General features: G+C 47.5%; 2 protein-coding genes across 2 annotated transcripts in view; one reads left to right on the forward strand and one right to left on the reverse strand.

The window, feature by feature from the left end:
- LOC142573341 (uncharacterized) overlaps positions 1 to 7,188 on the reverse strand; it is a 56,930-nt gene extending 49,742 nt beyond the window's left edge. The window contains exons 1-5 of the mRNA XM_075682998.1: positions 7,101 to 7,188; positions 3,629 to 3,831; positions 2,200 to 2,386; positions 1,829 to 1,960; positions 1,478 to 1,602 (exon numbers count right to left, since the gene is read on the reverse strand). Coding sequence (XP_075539113.1) covers positions 1,478 to 1,602; positions 1,829 to 1,960; positions 2,200 to 2,386; positions 3,629 to 3,831; positions 7,101 to 7,188 — 735 coding nt within the window. The remainder of the gene's footprint in view (positions 1 to 1,477; positions 1,603 to 1,828; positions 1,961 to 2,199; positions 2,387 to 3,628; positions 3,832 to 7,100) is intronic.
- Positions 1 to 21,531, forward strand: part of LOC142572653 (uncharacterized) — a 338,433-nt gene that overhangs the window by 134,306 nt on the left and 182,596 nt on the right. The gene's annotated exons all lie outside the window — the stretch shown is intronic.

Genomic DNA, 21,531 nt, shown 5'->3' on the forward strand with positions numbered 1-21,531 from the left:
GTTTTTGTTTTCAAGCTGACAAGCGTCATAACGCTTTAGGGTTTTAAATACTTTGTGCGAACCCTGAAAAACCTTGAAAAAACCTTGACGTAGAAATGAGAGGAAGGAATAGCTGCAAAGCAGCGAAACCTGCTGTTAGTGCTCCTTCCGTACCATTATCAAGGTGATGGGCTGGCTCTTCGGGTTTGCGACAGGCAATGCAGTTGCTTTTAATCAGCTTATTTGATGATGATGAGCTTTATGATGCGGGTGGGAGTGCTTTCACGTGGTATTTGTCATATTTTGCAAGATTAACAATCTGAAAAAAATTGTACGCAATTAGTACGTCGCTGAAGATACCGCAGTCAAATGTCCTGTGGCTGTGTCTACAAATGCCTCATTGGCACTGTGATAATTAGGGCAGTGCGTTTCGAGTTAGATAGTGAATTACCTAATTAAATCTCAGTAACGAAAAATTACTGGCAGCTACTCCACTGCACTGGGAACAATACGCACTAGGTTTTCTGAGAGTAACACATTGCTCTTTTTTTAAAATCTTGGTGCATTCATAGTTAATTGAAACACACTGTATATATCTATGACCTCCTCATGCAAGTGACGATGTTTCCAACCCTAATAAATGTTGTCAATTATTAGAAATGGTTTTTTTACATGAGACATTAGCATTGCGTACTGGAAAAGAAGCAATAATGAGACGCACATCTTTCACGGGCATTTCACACGCCGTTGATATTAGACTCTGCCGAAGGGGTCACTGAACTCTATAGGTTTTTTCATTGTAAAAAAAAAAGCACGCAAAGCAATTTTAAGCGTGATGAACATACAGCAACATATTCATGCTCTAGGCATAGACTATCCATACCTTTAGCAATAATTTTTAATTGGCTACCTCTATCTCTATCAAAAATATTGTAAACATTTTCCTGTGTATATATTGAAATATATTGCGTAATATGCATGGTGTTTACAGCGGAAATTTAAAACAATGTTGAAGTGAGAAAATACGGGCGAGGCAGCCGCCGCTAGTGCTTCTAGTGCGCTTGTCCTCCTATTGTTAGGATTTGCAGAAATAAAGCGAAAGTATGACTTAAAAGCCGTGCACGTCCGCGTCAACAATGATGCAGTATTTCACTTCATGCGATCAAGTGAAATGAATGCAGTGAATTTCAAGTGAAAAGGTCGAGGAAAGTCAAAAGAAACCTGAAATGATGGGTGTGACAAAGGTGTGGTAATGGCACTTTAGGTGCCTCCCGCTAAAAGCTCGTGTCTTGGAGCCCCTCCCCCCGTTGTCGGCGCGTATGCCGTGGAGGATACTCTTTTCCGTTCTTCAGCTACTTGGAAGAAACATGGATCTTTAACGGAATTGAACAGAACGAAAACTGTAGGCACCTCTCTCAAATTGCCTAGCGTGAGTACGTGAGCAGTGCCAGGGTTCCAGGGTGCCAGGGTTTCTGCCCGGACCTCTGCCAGGGCTTACCTTTGTGACGTGGCTGAGGAGAGCCAGGTGCAGGTTCTCACGTGTGCCGACGATGGGCTGGATAAAGGCCTTGCTAGCGCTAAAGCGTTCGCCGTAAGCCACGTTGGTATGCACTTGAGAGCAGCCTGGGGGCACAGGTAAGCAGTTGTCGACATTGTTTCGATCGCTACATCTATGTTTTAAAGAAAGTGCTTAAACTGCACCGTAGTTGACAGGTAGGGATGAAGGATGCTTGGGTTGGGATTCAATCAAGTACAAGTGCGGTTATGACAGTTTCGTACACGTAGGAAGCGGGTAACATTAGTTGCTAAAGTTTAGGAACCTCGAAACATGATTGAAAGGCCGAGCTACCTGTCTGCGTAGCGCCATTGTAGTCCACCTGGGAATAACCGGACTGGCGGCATGCCTCCAGAAGAAGTTTGGTCAGCCGCGTGGTGGTGTTAGCATAGTCCACAGGTACCTCACCGCCGGTGCCATGGTATTCTGGTAGGATTCGATGTAATGGTTGAGAAAGACGTGCGATATGCATTCTAGAGCATCGTTTGAATTATGCTGAGCACGGCGACAATCCTGTGTATTGTATTTTGCTACTGTTCGGACAGGTGCCACACATCTATTCAAGTTGTGAAAGGTGCAGAGATGCATCGATCAGCAAAGATCACGAGTGCCACTGTTTGCCCGAAAAAGAAAGCATAATCCCTATCTAGCCGTGGAATGCTCACCGTCCGGTGGTCCCACACGGTAGTCCTCGATCTCTCTGAAGTGGGGCAGCACGTCTTCGTACGCCCACCCATTGGCTCCGTACTCTCGGGCCCAGCGATCGTAGTCTCTCGGATTTCCCCTTGTGTACAGCATGAAGTTGAGAACGCTGCTGCCACCTAGTGCCTTGCCGCGTGAGAGGGACAGCCGCTGTTCGTGTCGGGAAGAGTGGGAGAAAAGCTAGTGTTGAAAGTACTGAAAGAAATTGTGACATGATCATTCACTTGAGAAAGTTACGGAAGAAAAGAATAAGGGGGTTAAGAATAGGTTAATCAGAACAGAAAATCCAGTTTGCAGTACCCTAAATAGCGGGACGGAAGCAGGTGAGTACAAGAGAGAGAGAGGGATATTAGGAAGGCAACGATATTAACCAGTCAAGGGTCTAGTTGGCTACCCTACGTGGGAGGAAGGGAGAAGGGGAATAGAGAGAAGGGAGATAGAGAGAGGGTATTGAGACGACGGGAGTACAAAGATCACAATATTGTAATACTGAGCGCACGAACGCAATCACAACATGTGATTAGAATTAACATCAATTAAGGACAAAGCCGTTTGTGCAGTTCTTATTTTTCTTAAGAATTGTAGCAATGCCTGCACCGTCTTATGTTGCGAAAGCTTATGAGATGGACATTATAATATCAATTGTGCTGACAAGGATCGCTGATCTATCCGAGCTTCAGATAACGTGCGTTCTTTTAGAATAGACTCCGAGGGCTCCAAGGAATGGACTAAAAAAGTTACCTACCCTTGCGTACTGGAAAATGGGCGTAAGCGAAGCTTGCCCTGCGTGCATTTTACGTTCGTCACGGTTAAGTAATCCACAGGTAACGATGCCCGCACTGCTTCGACCTCCCGCTCCCTCAGCTCGGCATCCTTTTCACGTTGCTGTCGCATTACCTGGTTCGGGTGGATCTAATGGCTGGATTGGCGCACCGACGGGGAGCCCTTTCACAGGCGACTTCTCGCCGCCGCTTGTCGAAGGCTGCCCATTCCTCGGGGGGCACGCACAACGCGTGGTCGTCCTATCCTTTTTCCAAGGCTCCCGTTACGATAACAGTCACGTTTACATGCAGTTCCGAGGTCACCAGGCACACGGTATCGATCCACTCTCAGCTGTCACAATTAATTCTGCGACCACCTTGCGAAGAGCACCGCGGACGTGGTGGTCCACGCCAGGTAAACCAGTGAGACTGTGGTCTAGTCGCGCCCATATAAATGCGTCTAGAGTGAGTGCCTGACAGAATCGCCTGATGATTATTGCCTAGGATAGGGAAACATGTATGAATTGCTGGAAACCATTGAGATGATTCCTAAAGAGCAGTTGACGCTTGCAAGACGCGTGCATGATATTTTTTCTTTGGTGAAACGAGTGAGTTCATATTAAGTGCCCACCTGTTCATGGAAGGAAAGGGCGGCGTTTTTCTGCGGTATGCTCCAATAGTCCCAGTCGTCGTCGCCCCTGATATTCATGGGCGCCGCAAAAGGGGCCTGTCGCGACGCTGTTTCAAGCCCTCCTGCCTCCAGCAGCAATACCGTAACATCAGGGTCCTCCGAGAGCCGGTTGGCGATGACGCAGCCTGCAGAACCGCCACCAGCTGGGTGGAAAGCAGTGATGTACACTCCAGTGAACGGTTGCATACACCGCTCAACCGTTTGCAAGTCGCCCGTACAAGGAGCAACTGCCTGTCTCGAAGTTCATGGCAGGATATAAGTGCAAGAGTACAGGTTTTTGTGAAAAGTTATGCGTCCTCACCGGGAATGATAAGATCTGTCACTGCAATTCCTTGTAGTGCTCATGCAGGATACCTGGCGCTCTGAAATTCTTCCCGACCAGCACTTCCTGGTTACTCTTTCCAGCTCACCTCAAGTTTTTCCTTCATTACAATGCCGCCCTATTCTGTCTCTTCACATTAGCCTTTGCCAAATTTCCATCGCTAGTTTCTTCTCTGTCATTTTTACCTCGCCTGAAACGACTAAGTTGTGTAGGAGATGTCACTTATTATTTGGGGTGTTTTAGCGTTATCTGTACCTCGCAATCACTGCGGTTATCAGCAACGAACGCTCTTGTACCTTCTTCTTCTTTTCAGAGTAGTGTAGCCGACAGGATGGGACCCTGATTTAGCTGCCTACCTCTATTAGTAATATTTTTGAAATCAAGATCTTAGCTGCCTTCAGGCGGGTTTGGCGTATCTATTATCTGGGTATCTCGTAACCGCTTCCAGAAAAGAAACGGTTCTGTTAAGTGAGTTGCAGGTGTCGTATGAACATCAAACTGGTATCAAATGATGCCTTTCTATACAGAGAACGCGTACGTAGCAGTAGTCAGGAGCTAAGGAAAAAGAAGCACAATTAGCCATAAACACTTTATAGGTGGGGTGGAATGGGCATGTCTGTGTTGCGGTCACTCTCGGCTGTGCAGCCGCCAAGTGTCATATAACATAGCTTCCGCGCACATCGCGAGATGGCGCAAAGTGCAAAGTTCGGGAGTGCCCGGAACTGCCTAAGCCCTTTACAGGGCAATTGAAAGTGTAAATAGAAAACCAGGAGTCACCAAAGACGAAGTGAGAGAAACAGACATTGAACTGGATGCAAAGAAGGGAGACAAAAAATACCGTGGGGTTTTTCAAGAATGAGAAGGAAGAAGTTAGAAGGGAAAATCTGTACGACAACACAAAGGGCAGTGCCTCGTTATTTAAAGCTCGAGTTGGTTGCCTAAAGACAAAAACGTGCCGGAGCAAATATTCGCAACAAGACGAGGCATGTGTCTGCTGCAGCAAAACTCCGTAGAACACTCAGCAGATTCAAACTGAAGGCAAAAGGATTCGCCCAGTGACACCCGTGGTTAACGTACACTTTACCGAAGCGCTTGGATTTAAAGAGGGCGGAAGCATCAACCGATCCGCAGTCGAGATGAGCAAGAGACTTTTAGAGTATTCGAGGTATAAAGTGACTGAACATAACTTCGCTCGCGGTTTCGTCGTGAGACGTTCACGCAGCGTAAGTGAATGTCACGGTTATTTATGTTTCAGAAAATACCGCGCCTCGTGGAACAGTCTACGGAGAAATTTTGGTGGTTGTGAGAAGCAGCGCGCTGCTGCGGCGACGCCCGAACAGCGTGGGCACTGTGTACATGTGCTGCCCGCGTACCGGTTCTGGCGCACAGCTGGCCACGACGTACCGCATCTGCTACATGTAGTGGCTCGCAGAAACAGAATGTCCAATTCGTCGGATGCGTTTAGACGACAGCGCGGTCACGTATGCACATCTTTGATGAGGCTGGTGCTGTGTTTAGCTATTCAATTGCCGCTCATGTCTTCCCTCCATGTTTCGTTTAAATTTAAGCATGCGCAGTGTTTTATTTGTAGCGGCAACTGTTCGGTTGAACAACTTCTTTGTGTGGCATCATCGTTATCACATTTTTATGCCCACTGGCAGGACGAAGGCCACTCCCAGCGTTCATTAAATCAAGCCTACCTCGAGCTAGATGATTTCAACTTGCGACTGAAAAAAATGGGATACGGCTTATAAAATGCCGAAATTGCTTCGAGAGCTGTCGGGCCGTTATGTCATGCAGTTTTGTGACATGTGATATCTCTTCACTGCGAAGCGGCATACTAGGAATTCTGCCATCATTTCCAGTTTCGCCAAATTCTATCAGTCGAGCGACACTGTGTACTTTTCCCTATTTGTCGCGTTGCCCTTATCGCATTCAACGTTTTTTTTTTTTTGCATTTCCTGTGTCATTTTGCCCCCATTTATCCATCTGAGGCGAGGGACCGGTGAATGACAGCAGTTCAATATATTTTTGTTCATTCGGAGTTTGACATTTAATTTACACTCCTCGGCCTAGGCCAAGCTTTGGTTAGGCTATTCCTACAGAACCATGCGCCGAATCTTACGCTGCTACATTTTGACTGATAAGTCTGATAGTATAATCAGTATTGGCTTGCTTGCTTCTTTTTGTACATTGTTCCCCACGGGAAGAAATCAGATTTTGCCATCGTCTAGGGCCTTTCTTTGACATCTCCCAATCTTGGTGCAGAGAAGCAGCATGTACGCTAACATATACGACGGCAAACACCTTCGCCCTTCGCTAAGCGGTGTTCTCTCTCTGCACTCCCCGAATTACACCGTGAACGCTGCTTTATGTTCACTAATGCCCAGCAGTATTCCTATACTACTACTCGCTATTTATTTTGTCATTGAGGGTAATTACGCGGAAGCGATTGGCCGAGTATGAGTGTCACAATCGTGCCTCAATTTTGACGCAATGGAAATTGTGTTTATCATTGCCTCGACCAAAAAAAAAAAAAAAAACGCGCGTGGACATATTTTCCATGAGTAGAACCTTGCATGCAGTAGATTAAATGCTTTTTGAGACACACTCTATAGGTAATCATGAGTTCTATAGACCAAATCGGGCTATTGCTTGGATATTCAAGACCCGAAGAACGAATAGGCAGGTGATTACATGCGCAGCACAGTGCAGTTTTCATCGGAGCATCAGCTGCCTCGGTTATGCGGTGTCACCTGATAGGCAGAACCATTCATTCCCCGCGGAAAGTATGTACGGTGCCACTGCGTTCCTCAAAGCCGTTTGTAACGACTATACGGAACCCTTCCGTGCGCATTATAACAACTTGGCATGTTTCTGTACCGTCACCGCAACTATAAGGCTCGCATACAAATTTTACATGATGTCAGCGAGTAATCCAGAGAATATATCTCGTTTTGGACTCGTTTTGAAAACTTCTAGTACGGAACTTGTGAAGGTGTCACCCTCGGCATTTGCGCGGCCAACTGTAGATTGCCGCTGTCGCCGTATGTGCCGCACTTGCTCAGGCTGGCTGGCCCGGTTTCTTACCGATGACGTAGTCGTACTCCGGCCGCAGCTGCCCTAGTTCGTAGTCCTCCACCACAGGCAAGTCCTTGAAGGGAACGTGAACCACCATATTGAGTAAGGCCAGAGCCAAGCCGAGCTCACTTTGTGGCGACGGGCCGCTATCCCACGGAGCACACGTAGTCGCGTTTGTGCCGCCGCCCATGACGTTGCCGACCAGTGCTATCGGAACTCTTAATGAGCTCGTCTCACTCAGGAACGGACTACTTATGTACTAATGCTGCGCTGTCATTACTCCATCACTGTTTCAGGCACAATATCAATCTCAGCGCCGGCGTTCTGATATTCGCGGCGAAGAGAAGCAGCAACGGCCAATTAGGAAGGCGTATGTCGTGGGCTAGCGATACATAATTTTCTAATTTATTTTTCGTGGGTGTCCTATACGTATGAAAAAAAAAATTTGTTTATCTCTATGTATGCGGAAATATGTGCAAGCCAGGGTTACCGGACAGTGCGATTAGTAGCCAAATTGGGCTGCTTCTTGTCCGAGTTGGCGTCGGAAATTTCCTTTTTGGCTGTGTGGCTATTTTCGGGCAACATTTTTTTCTTTTGAAAACTGAAATTTTGGGCTATTTTTACTGTCTATATGGCTGCATACTCAGTGCGGTTGTTGAGTGACGGTATTTGTGCGTTCTGTTTGTGGATGATTTGTTTTTCTTGCTTGGAGAAAAATAAGAGACTGCGTTTGTCATAAAGACCACATTTACCTCGCCATAAGCTTGCCCTGGGGCCTGCACTGCTACACTGTTTGAACTGATGTGTAGTGAGTGCGAGTGAAGGGAGAGAGTGAAGCACGGCATCTTGTGGCTACCTATCTGGGCAGATGTTTCGAATGCCTCCTCAAAAGTACAGATAACGCCTCAATAAAATGCCCGGGCCAGTAACACTGACAGAACAAATATACCTTTGCAAGGACAGGACATTTCTTTTAGCGCCTTATTCAGTGGCTCTAGCGCAAGCCTCTGGCGAAATCGTGGCTTTCTGCTTTCCTTGGATATTCATGGAAGAAACTAATATACATCCTTGCGGAAAACTAATATGTCTGGAATCATGTTACAAAAGAACGCAGATTTTTGGCTACTTTTGGTTACGGTTTGGGCTTCCAGGGAGGCTAATTTTGTGATCCGAGGTTGGAGCGATCTGGTAACCCTGGTGCAAGTGTGCAAATGCTTTTTTTCCGTGTCTATTGAATCAGTATAGGCGTGCTAACGTCGGTAGACGTCTGTTTTCTAAGTAAATGCGCCGTAACCTTGCGCTAGGAGGATTTATCGGACCGACCACTTTGGCTGCGAGGGATGGGCAGCGTACGCGTGGAGCGAACTTCGTTATTGGACACAGGACTTTGGTTCTAAAGTCGCGGTGATTTCGCGGGCATACAGAAGGTCTTGAAGACAAGTGGTGTGCCGTTTGTGGGTCGAAATCGCGTCTTCGGTTGCCTATGGTGCTTTGCGGAATGTTCTTTCGAGGTATATGTGGATGGGCCGTCGCCCAAATCTCCACTCATATGTGGCGCGGTTCCACTATCCACTATAGTAGGACGAGCTGGAGTGGCGGAAGCATGATATTTCTACTTACTCTTCTTTTTCTGTGACACATGAAACGTAGGTAGCGGAGTACGTCACGTAGTGCGACCAAATCATTATGGTAGGGGATAGTGAGGCTCCTCGCTGCGAATGAATTTTACGTCACGTCACGTATACCTTAACGTTTTAATTTTCTTAGTGTCGTGTGCGTGCCTAGCTGTATATTCACTCGGGCCATTTCGTCACAGACAGTCAGTGATTCGTTGTCACTATTTCCTCGTTCGTTTCTTTGCGGTGCTATTCGTTTTTGTCTCTTAAACGTAATTGCGTCGCTACGCGCATAGCTTGCGCCAGGTACGACACTTAATAAATGAAACGGCATAATTGGAACACCGTAGATTCTGCGGCGCTGTGATGCCTGTCAGGTTCGAGAGATAGTGAAATGAGAGCGATGAGCACTCATGACGTAATCCCTGCTAGCCGCAGTGTCGCGTTGTCGCATTTCGTTCGTCCAGCACCGTACATTTGCTCTTGTCTTTGTAAAGTCAGTCAGCGCATAACTGTTCGATGCACAGTTGAAGACCTTTATTTGCCCTTCTTTTATTTTTCATGCATGTGCCCACAAGCAAATTCTCCCGAATGAAAAGAAAAATTGCGGTCGAAACTCGTTTAAGGAGAAATACCATGACGCGACGCATTATATATATAGACATCCTTATTTGGCGCTCCTGCGAGCTAAACGTCCTTGCTTCTTGCTGTAACGTAGCGGTGCCTAGCGCATGACGTACAGGCAACGCTCACCTGCTTTGGTCGAGGCATGGTTGCAGTCCTCGAAGAGCAGCAGCAGCTGCGGAGAGTGGCGAGTGGTGTCTGTTGTCCGCTTACCGCACCAATGAGGTGCCATGAGTGGACACCAGACGCCAGCTCCGCGGTAGGTATGCCTCTATCGTGTCAAGGGGGCAGAGCTTCACACTTTGTAGCGGGTGATGTGGCCTTTGTGCCCAGAGTACCAGGGCCCCCACGCTATTGTAGGGTCACGTGACTCACCTTAAATGAACCGTCACTACGTAGATAATACAGAGCGGCTATTTTCAAACTACTAACTTAACTTATCATATCACATTTCTGAAAAAAACATGAAATGGAGCGTTATTTTAAATTTCAATTATTGAATGCTGCATAAATCTTCGTGATTTTTCAGTATTATCGACGTTATTAGGTCTAGTTTAACATTTCAGCATTGTTCTGCCGGATTTGGAAGTGTGAAATTCATTTTTAAGGTGAACCCGAAAATTGAGAACGACCTTGCGTGGCCTTACTGATAGCGTCCTATATATAATGCTTCGCATTAAAACGTGACTTTTCTCATCACTACTGTAGTGTAACTGTTGCTCCATTGCATTGGTTACTGACTCGCAGGAAACTTCAGCGACCGTCGTTGCTAACGGGTTCAGTGGCTCGAAATGAGTCCATGTCGGATTGCTGACCCTGATGCTAGAGCAGTTCTTTTTTTTTTTTCACTGACGCGGAGTGGTTGTGACGCGACTGCTGGCCATGCGTACAGAGATGCGTGTACGTCACAAACTGCGAGTGGCACCGTAGCAGCTGCTGGCTTCGGGTTATTCAAATGATGTTTCTCCACTTGCGTGCAGTGGCTTTTATAATAATAATAATAATAATAATAATAATAATAATAATAATAATAATAATAATAATAATAATAATAATAATAATAATAATAATAATTATTATTATTATTATTATTATTATTATTATATGTATGTAATGAGATGTTCCCGCGGGTATAGTTCACAAGTCGTGACACAAAAACTACTAGTGTAGCTTAATCACGCCTAGTTGGATTGACGCTTTGTCATGTTGCACTTGTTTTATTCATTGCCATTTGTTGTATAGTTATGGTCCAGAAAACCCTTAAATATATGCCGCCTAATCGTAATACCAAATAATTTCGATTCATTATGCCGCATGTGGGTTTCCTTGGCATAGATTGACGCAGGAGCTACTTGTGGGAGTGGCAGTACTTAAAGTCAGTCGCTTAAAGGGACACTAAAGCAAGTCGACGTGGACTGTTTAAATACCATCCCAGAAACCTCGCAACGCTTCTTTCGTGCCAAGAAAAGACTTAGTTTACGAGAAAATTGCATCTGAAGGGTCCAAATGCCCTTTTTGAATTTTAGATCTCCCGCCACAGAACCGAGGGAGTGGTGGCGTTGCATACGCCATTACCACCTTTCGCTGCCGTCGGTGAGTAAAACGGCGCCCGACAGACGGCGGTACCGAGCCCGTTGCAGCTGCTTTTTGGTCAAGTGGCGTAGACCGTTCGGGCGTTCCGCGACATAACATGGAAGTTGAATTCTCTGCTACTTGCAGTTTGTGCGAGTTTCGCGAGCCAGCAAAACCAGCGCAGCACTACGCGATAACGAAACTATTGAAACGCGAAATCGTGGGGGAGGGGGCGCAGAGTCGAGCGCAAACGAAACCTTCCGACCACCCGCGTCGTTTCCAACGGCAATTTCAATGTGTTCTTTTTTCTAAACATGAGATAGAACGGGAGAAGTAGCATTTTATTTCATCGTATTATACAACACAAGGACGTTTTTTGCAACGAGTAGTTGAGCAATAGTGACAGAATTTAACTGGAGTGCTTTCGTCATCGATGAAGTGCATGAATGTCCCGGGGAGTCTCTCATTATGTCCGACACTTACCTCAATTTCTCGATTATTAAAGCTGAGTTCGCGATAATATTGACACCTTAGAGATTCTCGAGCACTAATCTATCACTTTTGCTTGACTTAGTATTTGCATTTAGTGTCCCTTAAGCTAGACGAATTCATCAGTCTGTGAAAGCGGCCTGGTCTCCTGTCGATCCTAACTCGCTCAACCTGATGACTCGTTATAGCTCGGCAGAGGAACGGAAATTAGAGAGCAATGCACATAACACGGGGTATCTTTACGCTCTCTGCCTCGAGTTGGCAGCGGGATTTTTTCTATTTGCGACACGATCAGCAGCATCAAGAACCGCAGTTCTGGCTTACCGAGGTAGGAAACAGGTATCAGCACTTAGCCCAGCTCTGTGCCGTTCTGTGCCCGACTCCCTTACACGTCGGCAACTGAGCGGCCGAATGCTGAGCGATTGTGACTGTGCGATTTTCTTCACGAATACAAAGATCTCGAGAAATGGTACGTAAAAGAAATAAAAATTAAGAAAAGGGTTATATAGATGCACAGCAGTAGCGAACAAAAAATATGATATTTCGCATTTTGGTATCTCCGATTTAAGCTGCTAAAAAAATTTGACGCTGTGATATACTAGACCACTAGCCTATGACATTAATAGCTTTTGTAGGACTCGCTGAACACTTCTTTTTTCAATGTTATCCGCACCGCATGGCCCACCGATCCTGCACGCAACTTGCGTATTCTAAGAATGTATTGCAAGTAAACCGTATAAACGAACTTGTACGTGGATATATGTGAGCGCTGGTGGGATAAATCTTAATGCTAACTAGTGAGGTTGTCCAAGTGAAAGACTTCGCATGCTGTTGCAGGTTTAGCATGTCAGAAGAAATCAGGAGAGAAAAGCAAAAAAAAAAAAAAAATCGCACACGCATCCACTCGCACACGAACTTGGAAATGTAGGCAACAGTGTGCGCCATAACATGAGCAAAGTGCGAAGGGAAGCTCTATGGCATCTGTCTATAAACAAAATGATATTCATCCTTATGTTTCCTTTTGGGGCAGCAGCATGCGCCATTTGTTCCCCTCATTATCGAAAACAAGAACAGCAACAAGTAATAGCTTAAAAACTTAGATAATACATTTTTCGCAAGAAAGTTCATTATAACATCTTTTTGTTGACTTCTGTACGTACTCCTTGTTCTGTGAATTTTATAGAGTAGGCAGGCGTTGTGCCTGTTTCAGTGGCAGTTGGTAGCCTGCTCCGTCCTTTATTTTCCTCTCCGTTCAGGAGAAGGGTGTGCAGAATAAGGGTCATATAAGTCGATGCCGTTATCAAGGTCAGATGCCGCTAAACAACTTCGAATGCTAGCACGGGATATCTTCTTTGCCATGCGGAACACTCCAAGTTTTCAAGCCAAGCGGCTGCACCCTAGACTGTTCTCTCCGCCTTCGCATCCTAGCTGGACCCTATCGACGTGAGTCTACACTGATTTCTCGAATATGGCTAGGAGCGGACTTTATGAGGTCCTTTGCTTTCCGAATCGGATGGGCTGACAACGTCTCGTATGATAACTGTGGTAGCGAGGAGACTTCTTCAACACGTTCTCTGTGAATGTCCTCGCTACAGTTTACAGAGACGATCGCTCGCAAAATCGCAATAACGCGCTTGGATCAAAGACTTTTAACAGAGAAAATTATTTTAGAAAGCCGACAGCACGAGCCATCGCAGCAGGGAGGGCGTCGAGGGCGCTGTTGAAGATTTTAAGCACAGCCGACCTGCGCAAGCGGCTTTAGCGTTGACTACAGTGAGCTAGACCATAACTGATGAGCACTTATAGTGCTACAACAGTGCTACTGCGCGGTGATAGTAAGCGGTGATAGTGATCGGCTGGGATTGTGTGTCTGTGTTCGCTTTATTTATCTCTCTCTACTTTTTTATCTCTTTACCTCTTCCTACCGTCCCTCCACAGCCTAGGCTAGCACATCGGATTTTCTAGTTAACCTCTCTGCCTTAACTAGAAAATCCGATGTGCTAGCCTAGGCTGTGGAGAGACGGTAGTTAACCTCTCTGCCCACGAGACGACGACGAAGTGTCTTTTGATACAGCGCTATTCTTTCTAGCTCCGGTTTATTTCTGTGGAAAGCCAGGTTCATCCGCTGGTCCTCGCCCCCTCCTCGGTCGTGATGGAAGTGGACGACCCTGCACGTCTGCCGGCGACGGCGGCGTCAGGGGCGGCCGCCTCCAGGAAGCGGATCGGTCAGCAGAGGGACACCGACAGCGAGGACACCCATGTCTACTCTCTCAGCAGTGAGGACACTTCCCATGACGGCTTCCAGCTTGTGCAGAGCCGCAGAGCGAAGAGAAGGAACACCAGGACGTCCTCATCGTCAAGCACGCAAACAGTGAGACAAACGCAGAGGCCGGACGCCAATAGCATCATATTTGTGCCCCTGCCCACCGTCAACATGAAGCTACTTAACCGGCAATCTGTGTCGATGTCACTGGAAGCCCTGGTGCCAAATGAAATATCGGACATACGAGTGAACACCCGAAAAAATCTACTGGCGGTTTATGTCCAGCATGCGGCTGCTTTGACCACTCTACGCAGCGTAACGGACTTCGACGTCATTCAGGTGCGCTCTTACATCCCTCTGGGATCTGACGCAGTCACCGGCGTTATCTACGACGTAGACGCCGCCATCCTTAATAACGATTTGCCGATTCTTATCAAGCCAGCCAATGATGAGGTCATCGTTGATGTTAAGCGGCTAGGAAGTTCACGCTGCGTGAAAATAGCATTCAAGGGTAAATATATACCCTCGCATGTTAAGGTGGGACACTTCGAATATGCAGTGCAGCCTTTCATTGCAAAACCACTTCAGTGCAGCAAATGCATGAAACTGGGACCCGTGAGCAGCGTCTGCGAAAATCAGGCAGCATGCCCCCGCTGCGGAGAGGCCCACGCTGCAGATAAATGTGGCGCGACTGTAATGAAGTGTTCAAACTGCGGAGGATCACAGGAAGCTTCATCGAAGAAATGCCCACATATTAAGAAGGAAATGGCCATCTTGAAAGAGATGGCGAGAGATCATTCATCTCATCGCGAAGCCGCCGATAAAATCAGGAAGCGACGTTCACGTCGCCGGCGCTCCTCAAGGAAGGCTCCTCAAGAAAGGCGCATGCCAGTTCCTACAACACCACCTCCACCGCCCAGGCCAGACAATGTGGAAAGGACCGCGAAGAGCAAGTCCACTGAGAAGACCACATCTGCCGAATCTTGGCCGGCTTTACCGAAACGGCAACATTCACCAACAGAATCACAGCAAACTTTCGCTGGACGACCCCCGACGTCTACTGTCGGCGATTTGTGCGACCAAGACAGGCAGGTGGCTGATATGATGAAATCGCTAATTAATACAATGCGAAGTATACTGAACAAGCTGCCAACACCAGCAGCTCGAAGCGCTCTGCAAATACTGGATGCACTAAATCCAGTGCTTGCTAGCATCGTTTAAGCATGATGGCTCAACCAATAGTCCCCTTGCGCACTGAACTTAAGAGTGCGTCGATCTTTCAGTGGAAATCCAGGGGTCTAAGGACCCGTATATCAGACTTTCGCCAAATCATTTTTACAAATCGCTTCCCCATACTGGTCATTTGCGAACGAAATACATCAACTACACTCAGACTGTCCGGTTATGAATCTTTTGTCTCGTCCACATGCGGTGCGAGCACGGAAGTGATCATCTACATCCGCTCGGACTTAACATATGTCGCTAACACGGTAGAGCCTCATGACGACAACCAATATGTCTGCCTAAATGTCCAAAAGAAGAATGTGTCATTTACACTAATTGGAGCCTACATATCCCCAGCGGGTTACTTTGACGGCGGACGACTTAAGAAAATATTACTAAAGGACAATTGCCCCTGCGTTATCACAGGTGACTTCAACGCGCATCACCAGCTATGGGGAAGCACTAAAATTGACTCCATAGGCAGGAGTCTTACCTCTTTTGCTGCCGACCATGATTTGTGCTGTGTGAATGACGGCAGCCTTACATTTCTGCGAGGCACGACCTATAGTAGCTGCTTGGACTTAACTTTGATGTCACGGCGCTTTGCCTCGAGCGTCCAATGGTTTACTCACATAGAAACACATGGAAGCGACCATATTCCAACATACATAAAGATTAGAGGAGTTGAGCACCGCTCCTCTACTGTCTTGCGTACAGTTGATTGGTCAAAGTTTAAGAGGGATATGGATGACACATGTCGGGAAGGCCTTTCACAAACTATCGAAGAAGCAATCGCAGATGCATTGAAAACATCCATCTACTCGCTTACAAGGTCAGCAAGGCGAACAGACTTGGACATGGTACTGGAGAGGCTGCGTGCGGCACGCCGACAGGTGGAGAGGAGGTATCGGCGCACGAAGTCCGTCTTGGATCTGAGGGCTTCACGACGCGTACAAAAGAAAGTCCAGCGTGGATAAATTGGAAGATAAGCGATGGAAAAGTTTCTGTCAGTCGCTTGATCCCCGAAAATCGCTCTCGCACATATGGAGAACGGTTAGGGTTCGTCGTTCCTCTCCGCATCGAAGGAAGCCCTTCGCTGCTCTGGCGGCCCTCTACCAACTCCGCTCGGAACTTCAAGTGGCTGAAGAGTTCTGTGCACCGGTTGCTGGGTCCGTGGCCATCATTACTGACGCAGCATTGAATGACATCCCTGAGGCACGTGTACCAAAAATGAACATGCTATTTTCACTCGAGGAGCTCGATGCTGCGTTGGTGACCTGCAGGTGTTCTTCGTCACCAGGACCTCACGGCACCACGTATGCTGCCCTATACCACCTTGGACATGTCGCACGTGATGAGCTGCTAAACTACTACAATGAGTCTTGGCAGAACGGCGTCGTTCCTAAACAATGGAAATCGAGCCGCTTGATTCCCATTCTGAAACGTGGAAAATCTCCGCTTGGGCTCTCATCATATCGTCCGATTGCGCTTTCGAGCTGCGTCGGCAAAGTGATGGAAAGAATGATTCTGGCTCGCTTGGAATGGTACCTAGAACGATTCAAGATCTATCCGGACGCCATGACAGGCTTTCGGCGAGGCCGCACGTCCATCGACAACGTCATTGACATTGTAACATGGGTCCAAAATAAAAAAAAAAAAGCCTCAAGCGCCTGTCTGCGGCACTCTTTCTAGATATAGAAGGAGCATACGACAACGTCGACCATGAGGCCATACTAACCTCTGTTGAGGCTGTTGGAGTTGGTGGCCGGACATATGAATGGATTCGGGACTATTTGACTGAGAGGCGTTTTTTCTTACAGACCGAAGACAGCCCAACTTGAGACCATTACATCTGCCGTGGTGTGCCGCAGGGTGGAGTGTTGAGCCCTATTTCGTGCAACCTCGTCTTGGTAGGACTAGCGGATTACCTACCGCAGACAGTTCATGTCTCAAAATACGCCGACGACATTTGCATCTGGGCTTCAGCGGTGACTCGCCCTCAGCTGCGAGCCAGGCTTCAGCGGGCGGCAACCATGACGGCGTCTAATCTACGAGAACAAGGCGTCAGTGTGTCTACTGAAAAGCGCGCATTACTTGGTTTTACACACAAACAAATATCATTGTATCCTGTTTCCATCAATGGTCAAGCTGTACCCTATGTTAAGACGCATCGCTTTCTGGGCGTCATCATTGACCGCAACCCCTCGTGGAGCCCTCACTGCGTCTATCTGAAGAAGAGGTTAGTCGCCATTGCTCAGGTCTTCAAATTTCTCTGCGGGAAAAACTGGGGTACACCAGTCCATTCTATGTTGCAGCTGTACAGGGTTTTGTTTCTCGGACTCCTACGTTACAGCCTACCAGTGTTGTCAAATGCATGCAAGACGAACTTTCAGGCCTTGAAGAGCATACATGCTCAAGCCCTACGCACGTGTTTAGGGCTGCCTCGGTGCACCTCAACAGCAGCAACAATCGCCATCGCGGGAGATCATATAATCCAGACACATGTAGCTGTCGACTCTCTCAGAGCGCACATTCGTCATCTGTCAAGGATCCCCGACCATCATTTGGCCTCCCTACCAGCCGAGAGACCTCAAACGACCTTTTCACGAGTGATTAGCGCTCATCAAGAGTGCATACCGGCATCTTTTACACCGGCGGCGAAGCCTTCCTCTCCCCTGTGGTGCCTGCGACAGCCTCCAGTGAATTTTGCTATTCCTGGAATTACAAAAAAGTCCAATCATGCAGCACCGGCTCTGAAGCAACTTACGCTCCTAATACTGCACCAGACGTATCATGACCACAGTCACATATATACCGATGGTTCGACCTCATCTACCAGCTCAACTGCCGCATTCGTCGTTCCAGCCAAGAACGTTACAGTTAAATTTAAATTGTCGCACACGACTGCATCTACATCGGCAGAACTTGCAGCACTCCATGCCCCTATGATGTATATCAGCGAAGAGCAAACAGAGAAATAGGTCGTATTTTGTGACTCTAAGGCAGCCCTTCACAGCATCAAGTCTGCATTACGTCACAGAACTTACCAGCAGATGATATCTGACATCAGGGAAGTGCACCACCATGCTTTTGAAGGAGGACGCCACATTATATTTTAATGGATCCCTGCTCACTGTGGCATCGTCGGCAACAACCTAGCTGACAAGGCTGCCCGGTGTGCCCACGAAGATACCAAGACGCGTCCAACACCTTTGGCGAGGTCGGACGCTGCCAGGGAACTTCGCCTACTTGTACGCAAGAAGTCACAGGATCTCTTGATATGAACTGCCTTCTATTGCAGATTACGTAAACTGGACGCCACGCTACGGCTACAACTGCCATCTAGCCTTTCCCGCGGCGAAACAACCTTGTTGTGTCGCTTGTGGCTGGGAGTGACGTTCACGAACGCATACTCCTACCATATGGGAATGGCCGAGAGCCCGATGTGCGACTCCTGTGGGTGCGAGGAGACCATCGAGCGCCTATTGTGTACCTGCCCTCGCTACGATGTCCAACGCCTCTCTCTGCGGGCAACTTTACGCCCACTGGACTCGAGACCGTTCACCGAGTCAAAGATACTCGTTCCGTGGCCACACCCATCACTGGCTCGAAAAGCGATTCGGGCACTAGTGCAGTACTTGAAGTGCGCCGGCTTAAGCGACCGTTTATAGTGTCCTTGTGTATGGTGTCCCTCCCACACGTACTCAGTGCTTACTCTCTCCATTTCTTCCTCTTTCTATTCCCCTTTCCCCCACCCCAGTGTAGGGTAGCAAACCGGATGCTGTTCTGGTTGACCTCCCTGCCTTTCCTATCCTTGTTTTCTCTCTCTCTCTCTCTCTCTCTTTCTCTGCCTTTACCCTCTCTTCCGTCTCTCTCTCTCTCTGTTCATAGCGGATATGCTTTGAAACCGAATAACAATAATTCTAACATCGTTTTTTTTTTCGCCGTGTTTCTATGGATACAACAAACCCCAAGTGATCCATCTGTGCAGTCGCATCAGTATGAGCGAGCGTGAGCGAGCACAATCCTCGTGTGTGACTGTTCCGACGCAAGGCCCTTCCGATTGTACGACAAGCGCCGCAACGCTTCGCTGCCTCTGAAAGACGTCGCACATCGGAGTCAATGCTCGACTTCCCGTCATAGCTCTTTGCGGGGCGCACCCCCTCACGCGACGTGCTGTAATCGATTGGCCGCGCGGCTAGGAGAAGTTGCCGTGTATGTTGTTCCGCGCATTGCGTCGTCGAAGCACGTAAGAGTGCTTCGCTTTCGCTCGACGCACGTGGGTGTAGTGCGGCGCAGTTTTCTCCGGCGATTGCGAGGGCACTCGAGAGTTCTCCCATTGTTTGTGTTCGAAAGCGAAGTGTGTCAGCGTATACGGCTCGACCGCAGCCGCTTACTTCTTCAAGGAGGTCACGCCAAGCCTACCCCATCCCGCACGTTGTGCTCAGCATTCATCTCCCCGTTCTAAACAATTTTTTTTTCAAGTCGCCAACACGGGTTTTCTTTAGTCGAGTGTGGGGACGGGTGTAGGGAAAGAGCGCTATACATGTAGAGTACGCTGCTGTCGCTGTGGAGAAGCGTGACTGCAACGAAGATGTAGTGCGCCCTGCGGCTCTCCGTGCAATATACGCACCTCTGACGTTCATACGGTGCCGCATTTATCCGCATCACTTGATGTTTTTGCCGTCTGGATGGACGGAAGGCGAACGACGGCCAAAATATTCGTCGCTGCGGAACGGGGAGTGTTGGCGCAATCCATCTTGTGGAGAATTTTTAAAGCGATAGCTATTTTTGGTCGGTCTCTCGTCCTTTGATCTCACGCTGTATATTAAGCTTGTGGTAGCACGTCGGACCTTTCGCTCGGCTACCATGCGCATTTCTCCTTAAAATTTCTCACAAGCTCGCACGTACTTTCACTACTGCTTGATATCACGGATTCTTTCTAATACATTCTTCGAATACGCAGATTATCTTCATGGTGGCCGGGCTATATGCGGTGGGAATAAAATGCGATGCCAATGCGTATTCAAGAGGCTATTGTCCAAAGCTAGCCATCTGGCGTAATGCAGCACCCTCCTTCTGAGCCCATTAGCGCACTAGATGCAGATACAAAATGCTGGCGGCAATATACATTTTTGGGCAATATTGTATGCGCTGGCTATGTCCTTGCTAAGAAGACGATATGGGGCACTCAGTATGTGCCCGAACAGACAACTTCGGCACAGCTGATGTGATACCGGCATGTGCCATTCATGGCGAATCCACAATTATGTGCCATGTTGACATAAGAGGGGGGGAGGGCGGGATGGGGGGCAAGTATTCTCAACTATATTAAATCGTTAGCGCCCCCATCCGCAAGAGACACCTCCGCGTCGAACGTGGCCACTTGATAGATAGCCATTGCAGTGAGGCTGCAGCCAAAATACTGGATATATTGGTGCGGAGTTTCAGCTGGTGTTTCATTACAATATACATTATGCGGTGGTGTCATTCGGCATTGTGGTTGCCAGTGAGATTACGACTTATTGTGTCTGCTGTCGCGCTCATAAGGTTTCGTGTTGCGCGGATGGCATAGAGATTCGCAGTAGGTCCACCAGGAAAGCCATCGCTGACTTCTTAGATGGTGTCTGCTGCAATGTTTTTTTCCTGAGAAACGCCTCTAATACTGCTCTTTCGCTAACGTTATGCTCGGTGGCTCACGCAAAAAAGTGTCAGAGGCATCCTATTAACTGAGCTTGTGCTTAATATTCTAGTCATTTAGGGAGAAAGAGCTGGGCAGGCCATATAATGCGTAGGGCAAATAACCGATGGACTAGTAGTTACAGAATGGGTGCCAAAGGAATGGAAGCACAGTGGAGGACGGCAGAAAATCATGTACGGTGAAGAAATTGGGAAATTTTGCAAGCTCAAGACGGAATCGTCTAGCACACGACGGGGGTAATTGGATATCGCTGTGAGAGGCCTTCATCCAGGGAGTGAGCAGAAAGATAGACTGATGATGACTTCTGCTCGGGCAAGTTCGTGTGACACGTTTAAGCAAGGAGAGAAGACAAAGATGCTGAAACACGTAGGTACACTCCGGACCAGCGCTGGTCCTGCGTGTACTTGTCTCTCTGTCTTTGTTACGTTACGTTATATACGTGGGTTGTGGATATATTGCGGTGAAGAGTACCTCTGACACTCCATTTCCTTATGTTATACAGCAAGAAATGAAAGGATGAATAATAATGCTGTGATAAAAAAGGAAGAAAACGTGACAATGAAACTAATAAAGATAACAATGTCGCAACGAACATTTCACTTGACCTCTGTCCATGCCGCTAACCGAATATTACATACATTTTTTAATTGTCATTTACTGGCGTAAATTCCTTCCGCTTACTGAAATGGAAAGCGCAAATCCGAATAAAAAACTCCGCTCAAGTTCTGTTCACAGTACAGCGCATAAGCGCGTCACTTCATGTATAACTGAACAGAACTGCTTATCACAAGCGCTTATCTTACTGTGTCCATGAAAAATAGTATTTTAAGACTAATTTCGTTCCTTATTTTTAGCTGCAGATGAGGTGCTGCGCAAGTAAATTTTCTGTCGTAACTATGCGCTTCGTCGAAACTTCCTAGTTTGTTGTGGACGTTCTTCTCTCGACGGCAT

This window comes from Dermacentor variabilis, chromosome 2 (assembly GCF_050947875.1).
Source record: "Dermacentor variabilis isolate Ectoservices chromosome 2, ASM5094787v1, whole genome shotgun sequence".
In the NCBI taxonomy this organism is placed as follows: domain Eukaryota; kingdom Metazoa; phylum Arthropoda; class Arachnida; order Ixodida; family Ixodidae; genus Dermacentor; species Dermacentor variabilis.